General features: G+C 34.7%; 1 protein-coding gene across 3 annotated transcripts in view; it reads right to left on the reverse strand.

The window, feature by feature from the left end:
• Positions 1-530: 530 nt before the first annotated feature.
• ITGB1 (integrin subunit beta 1) overlaps positions 531-13,432 on the reverse strand; it is a 53,061-nt gene continuing 40,159 nt past the window's right edge. For 2 of the 3 annotated variants that reach the window (XM_045463734.1, XM_045463735.1), the window contains exons 12-16: positions 12,551-12,789; positions 12,106-12,328; positions 11,260-11,492; positions 8,943-9,109; positions 531-1,735 (exon numbers count right to left, since the gene is read on the reverse strand). In XM_045463734.1, the coding sequence (XP_045319690.1) occupies positions 1,670-1,735; positions 8,943-9,109; positions 11,260-11,492; positions 12,106-12,328; positions 12,551-12,789 (928 nt within the window). In that variant the 3' untranslated portion in view covers positions 531-1,669. Of the gene's footprint in view, positions 1,736-7,924; positions 8,006-8,942; positions 9,110-11,259; positions 11,493-12,105; positions 12,329-12,550; positions 12,790-13,432 lie in introns of all 3 variants that reach the window. The other variant, XM_045463732.1, reaches the window with a different exon arrangement.

Consider the following 13,432-nt stretch of genomic DNA (forward strand, 5'->3'; position numbering starts at 1 on the left):
GTTCATGAGTTCGAGACCCACATCAGGCTCTGTGCTGACAACGCAAAGCCTGGAGCCTGCTTCACATTCTGTGTCTCCCTCTCTTTCTCTGCCCTCCCCTACTTGTGCTCTCTCTCAAAAATAAACATTAAAAAAATTTACAAAAAAAAAAAAAAGAAAATAAGATAACAATCCTGTCAAATCTTAAATAAAATGACGTAATTTCAAGCTTCTAGTCACCAGTTCTAAAACATTCATAGTTATTCTGCTTGATGTAGGGATGAAAGCTATCTGCCACTGTAGGGACAGAGTGGCATGGAGGAGGGAGGGATGAGGATCTATACAATATTATCTAAAGAGCCCAAAGATAGTCTGACAAATCTATTTAACCATACCACTTTCCTTATGCCCGTGGCACATCTTTTTTTTTAAGAAATAGATTTTAGTTTCTTAAGTGAAATATCCATTAACCAGAAATAGTCAGCCTAAGCTATAAAAATTTCACGCACAGAAATTGATAAAATATATCAATACAGAGCAAAAACATCCAATTTAAATATTTTAGGCATTTTTATTTAATAAATAACTTCAGTAAACAGCATGTAAAAAGTGAACTGTTAAAATTAAAAGGCACTTAACACAAGAACGTGAATCGCATGAAACAACATGGGCAAATGGTGAGAAGGAACTATACAGTGGTCTGTTACAGTGCTGAAAGTAAGACGTGCGTAAGTGATAGCTGTTGCGAAAGTCACAGGACAACTTCACATGTTCATTAAAAAGGCAAATTTACAGCTGGAACATCAAAGAAAAAGTATTGGTTAAAAAAAAGAAAAAGTCTTACCCCAAATTGCAAACAAATACATTAAATGATTAGAAGAGGTGATAAAAAAGCACCAGGCTTTAAACAAAATAAAACGAATAAATTCACCCAAAGGTCCTCAATTCGGCAATTATGTAAAGTAAGGCCTTTATGTAAATAATGCTAAATTAAGGACTTTTCTGCAGAAAATTTCCCGATACTTTTATCCAAGGCTTGATTTTCTAAAGAGAAGGCATAAGAGTTACCAAGATTAAGTAACTCTTAAAATGGCACACAGGTTTTAAAGCTATGTTTTCCCTTCCTAATTGTGACTTTTTCCAATGGCCTCTGTAGATCAAATATTCCAAAAGTATTTTACATCAGGAATTCCCAACATACTCACGTGTCATCAGTCTCATCTAATAGGCAAATAGCAAAATAACAAATTTAAAACAATTCTAGTTAAGTAGGATATTTACTTTGGATTCTGTGTAACTAAAACCTGACATGTCTGTAAAGCTAAAAATCAATTTTAATACTTAATAGAAACTCTCATCATACTCATTACTTTACTCTCTTTCAATCGCTCTAGAAATATCATTTCATCCAGTAAGAGCCTGATTTCAATAGTCCAGGAGGAAAAGGTCGAAAAGGCACAATGTGACCTTAGCTGACAAGGATAGCCATCCTGTCTCAAGTTTTTTGTCAGTCCCTGGCATCATTACATTATTTTCAAAATAATAAAAAAAATTTTAAATTATACATATTGTACATTTTCAAAACCTGCACATGAGAAAAACCATGGTGATACTGCCCTAGCTCTACCTTACTGTGACTATGAAAACTACGACTTTGCATTCAGTGCTGTGAAATTTGCATGGGTAGTGCTCATTTTCCCTCATATTTCGGATTGACAACAGTTGTCACGGCACTCTTATAAATAGGATTTTCACCCTAAAAAAAAAAAAAAAAGAAAGAAAAATTATGACTCTACTAAAATCATGCAATATTATTTTATAAGACAATGTTGAAAGTTATGGTCATTTTCAGAAGTCGTTCATATCACACTCCACTTTTTAAAAGGACAATAATAAAAAGTTTACACAAAAATGAAACATGAAATCTCTGCTCTCTACAAATCGAAAGGTGACCCTGTAAATTTGGCATTATTTCATTTCTGAGTCCTTCCTACACAGGGACTGATTTCAGAATGTCTTCCACAGCAGAGAATGTGCTGTTATGGCTTCTCTCCTTTAAACTAGTTTTGAATGCCCTTAAAGAAGTAGTAACTCTTTTGTCATTAACTGTCTGATTCTTAACCCTTTATTGTGGTGAAGAAGGTTCTTGATAATTACTAGGAATCCCTGGCTGTCAACTCTGTGAGGGAAGTGTTCTCCAGAGGCTCTTCCACCACAGAAGTTATTGACATGGAGAGTTGTGGGATAAGGTTGTCGTACTGTCACTGAGGGTACTGTGCCTCCACAAGGCACTGCGTTGCCAAATTTACTTAGAATGTTAACAAAGATAATTACCATTCTCCATTATTTTTTAGTATCATATTGATGAAGTGTTTCATTTTTATTGCAATACTAAATTTTAGTAAAGAGTACTGAAATCAAGCCCAGCAAATGACTCCAAGCCACAAACCCAAGAATTCTTTCAAGATCCAAAAATAGCCCGAGATTGATGTTTTAAGCAGGAAAGTAACATACAATTGCACACTACCAATTTCTTAAAAAAAAAAAAAAATCTTATGCTAAGTGATACATTTAAATATCTACTATAACATTTTATTTCTCCTATCCTTATGAACTGAAAGTAGGCTTGAAAGCCAAGTAAGAAATACAGCCAAATAATCTATATCAGAGGAAATTTACAGTGAGCACAAATCAGTAAATGTTAAATTAAAACTTAAAATACTACATTTTTAGACAAAAATTAAGATTTTGAAATGCTGTTTGGTTTTATATTGTACTATAGAGAAATTTGTGGTGATTTTAAAAAATATTTATAGGAAGGTAAATAGTAATTTTTACTTTTAAATTTTATTTACACTTACTTCACTGCAGGTTATATTTGGATATGGCTTGTATTGCTACAATTTCTGCCCTCTAGGAGGGTACAGTTTGGTGGATGACAGACATGCAAATAAGTTAAGGCACTCTGACAGAGCACAAAATAGAATTATGTACACAGTATGGGAACAGCATAAAAAAAGGAATGCACTTTGAGAAGATCAGGGGTATTTTCATAGAGAAATTGACTATAGATAAAATATTAAAAGATGAGTAGAAACACATGCAAAGTCAAAGGTCATGTGCAAAGTTAAGCTCTAGGGAAAAGAATGGCATATTTATGTAGAAATATATATAGGGGCACCTGGGTGGCTCAGTCAGTTAAGTGTCTGACTTCAGCTCAGGTCATGATCTCACTCATCGTGGGTTCAAGCCCTGTGTCGGACTCTGTGCTGACAGCTCAGAGCGTGGAGCCTGCTTTGGATTCTGTGTCTCCCTCTCCCTCAACCTCCACCACCACCCACCCTCCACTCACGCTCTCTTTCTCTCTCAAAAATAAACATTTATACACACACACACACACACACACAGTTTTGAAGTTTTTAAGGGTGCATGTGGGAGTGTATGTTTTGAGGTGTGAGCAAGGGAGGGGGACATAAGACAGAAGAAAGAGCCAAATCATAAAAGGTCCTGTATGCCATGCTAAAAAGACTGAATTTTATCCTGTAGATGGGAAATCACTGAGAAAAAGCTGAGCATGAAAAGGGCGGAGTGGTCCTGAAACACACCAAGTAAACTATTACGATTTCAGCTCAGCAGTTAGTCTGAATTCCAATTAAGACATGACAATATGTCCTAGCCCTACCCCAACCCCATCCCATAGTATACAACTCTGTCATTTTAGAACCAGTCATTTCAGAACGATGGAGGAACTCAGGATCCCTCAGAGACATACATATAGGAGAAAAAAAAAAAAAAAAAAAACATATCAATTTCTGATCTCTAGTCCAACTGAAGCAAATATATAGACATTACAGGAGACATTTCATAAGAAACAGGAAACTGCATCCTAGCAACTACATTCTTAACAAGTTATACAGCACAAATAAGTTACACTCTTTATTTCCATCTTCCTCATCAGCATAAGAGGCTAGAACTTGCATTCTTTCAAATATACTGAGAAAACAAATTACCATTTAAGTTTAAAACAATACATTAGATATATATTAAATACTTAAGAATTATAAGGGAAGTAAACACATACACACAACACCCCTACCCCCAGAAAACAAAACAAAACAAAACAAAACAAAAAACAAAAGAAGAAAAAAATACCCAAATTATTGATGATTCCAAAGTATGTAAGGCAGAAACTTACCTTGGGAGAAGTTTGCCATTTCATATACACAAACATTTATATTCATTATTACATCCAAGCAAAATTTTAACATGCAAGGTTAGAGGTAAAGTTAAACTATCTGTGCCAGGCATCATTTTAAATGGAGGTAAACTAAAATAAATCAGATTAGTTTCCATTGTACAGAGTGCAACCCCACCCCTATCTCTAGGAAAAAAAATCAAAGCATATTTAAATCAAGAGAACAGGGTTATATTCAGAAATGAAGTCCTCTGTATTCAGTAAAACATCATCTTTGTGCTTACTCTGGAATCACGGACAATGGTGGCTACAGAATCATCTCTATAACATTTTAGATATACAACACACAACTGTTAGATTAGAAATCCACATTTAAGTGTGCATAACAGCAGGGAAATCAGACAATTTTTTAATCTACCTTAAAATTATAAAGTTGATAATTTGATTTTTTAAATGTACCTACATGATAGTCTTATGCAGTAAGATAATTACAGTGCCTGCTCATTACCCAAAATATGTTAATGACATAACTTACTGACTGGCAAACCCTGGTCTCATGTCAGAAAAGTGTTTTATGAGCCATAATTTGTTTTTTCATTTCTTGATGCTCATTCATTAATGTCTATTATTTATTTCTACTTTAATTTTTGTGAGAAAACATCTCAGACTAACCTGTAGCTATTAATTTGCCTGGATTTCACTAATGAATAATAAAATTTTAACCAAACTCATGCTTCTCGAGTTATCCAAAAGGCTTTTATTTTGGCTGAGGAAGTAACATTTCAGCTAGAAATTAATTTAATGATATAAACATTAAGTTTCACTGTTAATTATTGATCATTTCCTTCAAAGTACAATTAAATGTATAGTAAAGGTGTAAATTTCACCTTTCAATAGAATACATAGAAATTCATCTCATTTGAGAAGTAACCGTATGGAACTGCCAATAGTTTGTTTCTGATGAAGAAAGAAAGAAAGAAAGAAAGAAAGAAAGAAAGAAAGAAAGAAAGAGAAAGAAAGAAAAGAAAGAAAGAAAGAAAGAAAGAAAGAAAGAAAGAAAAGAAAGAAAGAAAGAAAGAAAGAAAGAAAAAGAAAGAAGGAGAAGGAGGAGGAGGAGGAGGAGGGAAGGAGGGAAGGAAGGAAGGTAGGAAGGCAGGAAGGCACGAAGGCACGAAGGAAGGCAGGCCCTAGCAAGTCAGTTTCTTTCTAAAAATACTGTGGTAATGTCCATCAACAGAAGAGTGGATAAAGAAGATGTGGTATATATATACAATGGAGTATTACTTGGCAATCAAAAAGAATAAAATGTGGCTGTGTGCAACTACGTGGATGGAACTAGAAGGTATTATGCTAAGTGAAATTAGAGAAAGACAAATATCATATGACTTCACTCACATGTGGAATTTAAGATACAAAACAGATGAACATAACGGAAGGGAGGCAAAAACAATATAAAAACAAGGAGGGGGACAAAACATAAGAGATTCTTAAATACAGAGAACAAATTGAGGGTTGCTGGAGGGGCTGTGGGTGGGAGGATATGCTAAATGGGTAAGGGGCAGTAAGGAAGATGCTTGATGGTATGAGCACTCGGTGTTATAGGGGATGAATCACTGGAATCTACTCCTGAAGTTATTATTGTACTATATGCTAATTAACTTGGATATAAATTAAAAAATTAAATAAATAAATAAACTACTCTGGTAAGGATTAGGTGAGGTGAGAAAATGAAAGATGCATCAAGTCTCAGACTAATTCAAAACCATAACAGCCTGCCCATATATGAGTGTAACTGTAATCTTCTGCCATCAAATTTAATTTTGCCATTGCCAAAGTCTTAACCTGCTCAGAAATAAAAGGAAAATCTGACAAGTAATGGTTTCTATTATTGGGCCTTCCTACCTCTTAAATATATTAAACATTCCTGTATTTTAAGTACACTCCCACTAAATGAGAAAAACAGTAGTGCTGGTTTCTAGGTCATGAAGTGGTAACTCTGTTACAATGTTTGTCCAATGCAGTAATACTACTCTAAGTTACTACAAATGTCAAAAAGCCTTAATTCTCTATAGAGAATGAGCTACCTCTTCTTAACCACTAACAGTCCCGTGAAGACATGTGATTGCTGCCAGCATACTGCAGTGGGTAAGAAAACAGACTCTGGAGTCCAAACTGCCTGAGTCTACATCTGAGCTCTTCCACTCCCTAGTCAAGTTACCTACTCCTTCTGTGCCTCAGTTTTCTAATATGTGAAATAAAAATAAAAGTTGTGGGGAAAGGAAAGAGGAATTCTAGATCACCAGCCAGGAAAATGTGTTCTTATCTTAACCTTTTCAATCAGCTTTAGGGACTTACATGATTATATTAAAATATGCTAAAAGCATTTCATGAAAATTCAGATATAAGGTAGAATCCCGTCCACTAGTAAAAGACAATAAATTTGTCATTCAGGTAAAATAAACATTCAACAAATAGCTTATCCTAGCTTAGTGAAGAGTGATCGGCAAGCCTCATTACAGCTCTGAAATTTTCAACGAAGTTTTTATTAAAAACTGTAAATAGGACTTTCTCTTTAAAGTCTGTTATCTTTTTTTAAAAGTTCAATGTTAGATTTGAATATCAGAATCATTCAATAACCAGAAAAAAAATAAATGTAAAAGATATTCTAGTTTTTTATTTTTTAAGTTTATTTATTTGAGAGAGAGAGAGAGAGAGAGAGAGAGTGAAAGAGAGCACAAGTGGGGGAGGGACTCTGCACTGTTAATGGGGAAGCCCACTGTGGGGCTCAAACACACCAACCATGAGATCATGACCCGAGCTGAAATCAAGAATCGGACGCTTAACTAAATGAGCTACCCAGGCACCTAAGTCTTCTGTTTTTAATGGAATTTCAACTTAAATCAAGAACTAAAGAATCTCAAAATAGTTCTAGAAGCAGTAACAATGATACTGGAGTTGTATGATATATAAACGTTTCACCAGGTTACATTTATTTTTCTATTTTGCAATTTAGATTTCACTTTTCCCTATTTCACCCTAAAATCTGCATATAGTAATTTGTATATAAAGATAATACCATTTAAAACACAGGACTGTAGTGAAAATTAAAACTGACAGGCTGATATCATATACTGTAGTTCATCAGCCAAAACACCCAGACCCACACCACAGGTATTATTAACAACACCCTATTAAAGATATGAAAAACTAGGGGCGCCTGGCTGGCTCAGTCAGTTAAGTTTCCGACTTCGGCTCAGGTCATGATCTTGTGGTTTGTGAGTTTGACCTCCACGTCAGACTCTGTGCTGACAGCTCAGAGCCTGGAGTCTGCTTCAAAATTCTGTGTCTCCCTCTCTCTCTCTGTCCCTCCCCTGCTTGAGCTCTCTTTCTCTCAAAAATGAGTAAATGTTAAAAAAATAATTAAAAATATGAACAACTAAAAGGTCTAAACAGGGAAGTGAGTCAGTGCTGTTGAAGAGCTGGGATCTGACCCTAGGTCTGTCTGACCACAAAGCACATCCTCTTTTTTACTACAAACCAGCTGCTGCTTCTTTACCATAAAGCCTGTTTTAAAGCCCTTCTAAACACTCACTCTAAATTAACACACGCATACACACACAAAAGCCATGGTATGGCCATATAAATAAAGCCAGACTTAAAAAAAACAGCAGTTGTGATAAAGGACACACAGTGCAGGTAAAAGGGATAAAAGTTCACATGCAAACACAGAAAATGAAAGAAAATACGAACGGCAACTTAGAGACCAGCTTTACGTCCATAGTTTGGATTCTTGAAATTATTAATAGGACTCTTGTAAATCGGATTTTCTTGCTAAAGTAAAAGAAATAGTTTCTAATGATTTCTTCAGGAAAAAACTGACATGTATAGTGTTTAAACACTGTAAGAGAATTTTTACTATTTTTGCACTTCTGAATATCATGTTTTTAAAAAAAAACCCAAGCCAACTGTAGTAAAATGCAAACGACTAAATTCATTTACAATTTAAAAATAGCGAAGACTGCCTTGTTGCATCAAAAGATAATACATGAAGGCCAACATTTGGCTAGTCTACCCTTGGACTTTGTATTTCAAAGCACATTAAATGCTATTACATTTCACTTTCAGCTTTTAAAAATTTTTACAAAGCAAATTTTATTGAGTTATAATTTGCAGAGAATTAAAAATACCCTTTTTAAGTACAGAGTTGTATAAACATGCCCACAATCAAGATCATCCCAAGAAGATCCCTCAATGCTCTCCTCCCCCCACTCCAGCCTCTGGAAACCACAATTTCTGCCCCTATAGTTTTGCCTTCTCCAGAATGTCATATAAATGGTGTCATACAATATGTAGCCTTTTGAGTATGGCTCCTTTTGACTTAAGGTTCTTTGTTGAACAAAAAAACAAAAAAACAAAAAAAATAGAGAGAGAGATGTTTTCCACTGAGTATCTTGCTATACGGACAATATTTAGAATTGTATTTTACATTAGAAGAAAAGGCAGAAGAGCAGATTCAAGATCAAAATTAAGGAAATAAAAACACCGACCACAGTATCCAAAGGATACTTTCCCATAATGTTTTATTTTAATGGGACATGTTTAAGATGTCTTCTGTTTTTTGCTAAATGCATGTTCTCTGGATAGTGAACTTTTGGGGAAATAAAATATTTAAAGAGGACTTTAATAACGTTAGAGTTAACAGATGAGTCTTAGAAGTGTTACATTTACTCTGTGAACCATCTTGCTTTTTACATGTTTTTCAACTTACCGTGTCCCATTTGGCATTCATCTTTTCCTTTTCAAATTTGGCAAATTCCCTTCTGTCATGAATTATCATTAAAAGCTTCCAAATAAGCAGCAATGCAAGGCCAATAAGAACAATTCCAGCAACCACACCAGCTACAATTGGAATGATGTCTGGACCAGTGGGGCACTCTGTAAAGTTAAAGTTGAAAGGAAAGAATGAGCACACAAGGGATTGATATAAGCAAAGGGCCCAAACTACAAAGTCCTGGTTAGTCTCTTAACAAAACATATAGGAATATAAACCCAAGATAAGTAAATGCATACTATCCAAAAGTATAAAAAAGAGACTAGAACTAACAAGATAGGATATATAACCAATAAACAAAAATCATATGTATTTCTATATATTATACAGAAGTTTATTTCTACATATTGGAAACTGAAATTTAGAAAATAGTACCTTCTAAAATAGCATCAAAAATCATTAAATACTTATGCATAAATCTAACAAAATATGTGCAAGATTCACATGCTAAAAATTACTAAACACTGATGAAAGAAACCAACGAAAACCTGAAAAAATGGAGAGGTATTCCATGTTCATGGGTTGGAAGGCTCAATATTATTAAGATGTCAATTTTCCTCCAATTTGATCTATTTAAACTCAATGCATTACCAATCAAAATGCTGGCAAGATTTTTGTAGATATCAGAAAGTTAATTCAAAATGTATAAGGAAGGCAGAGAACCAGGCAAGTGTTTCAAAAGCACTTTGGAAAAGATCAAAGTTGGACATTTTACATTATCAGATTTCAAGACTAGCTGTAAAATGACAGTAATTGAGACAGTGTGGTATATTGGCTATAAAGGACAGATGCACAGAGTAATGGAACAGAATAAAAAGAAATAATTTTAGAAAGTATTGGAATTAGAAATAACATAAGATCACCTGATTTTCAGCAAAGGTAGAGAAAGGTCAGTCTTTTCCACAAATGGTGCTAGAACTCCAGGACATCCATATGCAAAAAACTGAACCTTATTCCACATTCTAAGAATAACTCAAAATGGGCTATGAACCTAAGTGGAAAACCAGAAACTACAAAACCTCTGGAATACAGGAGAAAGAGCTTTATGAAGCTGAGTTAGGCAAGAAATTCTAGATATAATAAAAGTAAAAGCAATATCCATAAAAGAAAAACCTGGTAAATTCTAGTTCATCAAAATTAAAGCTTCGATACTCTTTAAGAAAACACTGTTAAGGAGCGCCTGGGTGGCTCAGTCAGTTAAGCATCCAACTCTTGATTTCAGCTTAGGTCATGCTCTCACGAATTTGAGCCCTGCATTGAGCTGTGTGCTCTCTCTCTCTTGCTCTCTCTCTCTCCCTCTCTGCCCCTTTCCCATTTGCATTCTCTCTTGCAAAATACCTAAATACACTTAAAAGATGTATACTTTAAAAAACACTTAAAAAAGTGAAAAGATGTTGGTTAAGCATCCAACTCAGCTCAGGTCATGATCTTGCGGGTTCATGAGTTCAAGCCCCACGTAGGGCTCTATGCTGACAGCTCAGAGCCTAGAGCCTGCTTCAGATTCTATGTCTCCCTCTCTCTCTACCCCTCCCATGCCCATGCTCTGTCTCAAAACTAAACACTAAAAATAATAATAATTTTAAAAAAGGTGAAAAGACAAGGAAGCATAAACCAGGAAACAATATTTGCCAAACATGTTATCTGAAACAATAGAGACTTCAAAAAAACATTTTGGCTATTTCTTTAAAGTTAAATACATGCTTACCAGATGCCCCCTAAATCCATTCCTACTATATATCCAAAAGAAATGAAAACTTACATTCCCACAAAAATCTGTACACAAATGTAGAAAATTTCAAAGAATATATAAAAAGGCGCCTAGAAAAACCAAATTAAAAAATGTTTCACCTTCTGAGAAGCTGAGCAAATTCATGCCTTATAATATCCTTTAACAAGTTATTTTTCCCAATGTCCAAGCCTAAATCAAGCTCAAACTTAAATATTATCAATAATGATATAACTCTTAGTGAGTATCTGTTTAAATAATTGTCAGGCAGAATGCCAAGTGTTTTGTGTGTATTCACACATTTAATTTTCAAACTCTCCACTCATAAAACTCAAAACTTGTTTTCTCTTTTCCTTATTTCTTATACAGTCAATTAAATACTATTTTAAGCTTTGAGACTAAAAATGCCCTAACTTGAATGCTGGAGGCTGTTTCTGGGTGTCCGGGAAACTGCCAAGAGGCCTAAGTAGTAGTAAAAACAAGACATAAAAGAAAATGTAAAGAATTTTGAAATGATCAGATTTTTACCTGGAGTCTCTACAACATGAACAATGGCCTCATTGTTCCCATTCACTGAATACGTGAAATAAAACCAGCAATCATCAACATCTTTCTCCTTACAATGGGACAGGGGATCGACCTGGCCTGGCTGTGGTAATTTGTCCCGATTTTCAACCTTGGTAATGTTGAAATGTGAACATTCTTGTGCGCATGTGTCTTTCTTTTCTCCTTTATTGAAGGCTCTGCACTGAACACATTCTCTGTTAAAACACAAATTATATTAAAAATTTATTTAAAAATTAAATATTTGCTTAAAGATTATTTCGTGTGAATAAATGGAGAGGCATGACACTTCTAGATGGGAAAACTAAACGTAAAGATGCAGTTTCCCAAGTGAAATTATAGATTTAGTACAGTTCAAACTAAAATCCAAAAAGAAAAAGAAAACAGAGTAGTAAAATAAAACTAGCCCTATCAAACATTATAAATATAAAACACAAAATCAAAAGAATTTAAACAACGTGTTGTTGGTACAATAGTTCTTCAGAAGGCAAAACCTTCAATTTTGCTTAGTTTAGTGAAAAGATAATAATTAAACAGCTACAACACTAATTTAACAAAGGTTACTATGTGGATTCAATTATACAGCAAATTCAGACCAAAATAATGGTACCAACTATATTCATATGACACACGTTAAGTATCATATGACAAACACCCCCTAATGAGAAAGAATTTCTAAGATTTAGAGTGGGCTACAGTGTCAGATATTTACACTGTAACTTATTATCAGTACTGTTCTGGTTGTAGAGAGAAAACCTAGTTAGGCCAACAGACAGTATCAACTACTTCAAGCAACTAGGAAATACTTACTTATGCTCAGCACAGACACCCAGGCAGGTCTGACACATCTCACAAGTTGGCCCTTGAAACTTTGGATCTGTACACTTACAGGCGCCACACTCACAGATGCCCCTGCCATTGCAGATCTGTCCATTTGTGGCCATGCATGAAGTGGTATCCAAAGAACAGTCACAGGCGCTGCCGGTGTAGTTGGGATTGCATTCACATACACGACACTTGCAAACGCCATTTCCTGTGATTAAAAATATCGTTTGTCATAACAATGGTCAAAATATAAAATTGCAGCCCTGACTTAATAGTAAAAATCAGCAGTAATGCGGAAGAAAATGTAGCTAAGGATGGACAGACCCCTCAATGGTGTCCTTTTCTACTTATTCATCAAGCAAACTCTTAGACGTTTCTTACTGCATTAGATAGGATCACATTTTATGACCATTCTTAGACCCTTTCTCACCTCCACAAATTAAGCCATTGGATCTATCACAGTTGAAATTATCACATTCGCAGAATTTGCCAGAATAAATTTCATTTGTATTATCCCTCTTCCTACAAACACACTGTCCACAGACACACTCTCCATTGTTACTACAGATTTCTGAACTGTTTTCTTTCCTGCAGTAAGCATCCATATCTTCACTGTTAACTTCATCTGTGCTACATTCACAATGTCTACCAACACGTCCCTCGTTGCACCTAAAGAAAGAATCCAAAATTTCAATCACATAAAATAACAAGTCATACTGTGAGAAAGAATGGGAGAGGAAATAAGACTATGAACAGTATCTTCAAACTACAATTCTATTACATGGGAGTGTTCATGCCACACGTCACAGACGTGTACAAAAGTGTACCTATATGCGCATACACACATGGGTGCACCAGTCAAGTTCATATGGAATATATGCAAAGGCATAGGAAAAAACCTGTCTTCAGAAAAATAACCATTTTGATCAAGATGAAAATATAATCTAGCATTGAAAAGGTAAATAAAACATTTGGAAACACAGGATCAACTTACTTTAAAAGAGTGTAACAGTTGTATTCAAATGATATGCTATTACATTTGGTAGTATAAATGAAGTAACTCTAAATTTAAAGCAATGATCCAACTGTTAATCTAATAAAGTACAATAAGGGGTGCCAGGCTGGCTCAGTCCAAAGAACATGCCAGTTCTGGATCTCGGGGTCAAGTTCAAGTCCCATGTTGGGTGTAGAGATTACTTAAATAAATATTTTTTAAAAAGTACCAGAAACACCCCAAAAAGATCATGGAAGGTGAAGAAAAACATATTGAACATACCATTTAAAAATATCATTTAAAAATAAAACAAATCTA

This window comes from Leopardus geoffroyi, chromosome B4 (genome assembly GCF_018350155.1).
Source record: "Leopardus geoffroyi isolate Oge1 chromosome B4, O.geoffroyi_Oge1_pat1.0, whole genome shotgun sequence".
NCBI lineage: Eukaryota > Metazoa > Chordata > Mammalia > Carnivora > Felidae > Leopardus > Leopardus geoffroyi.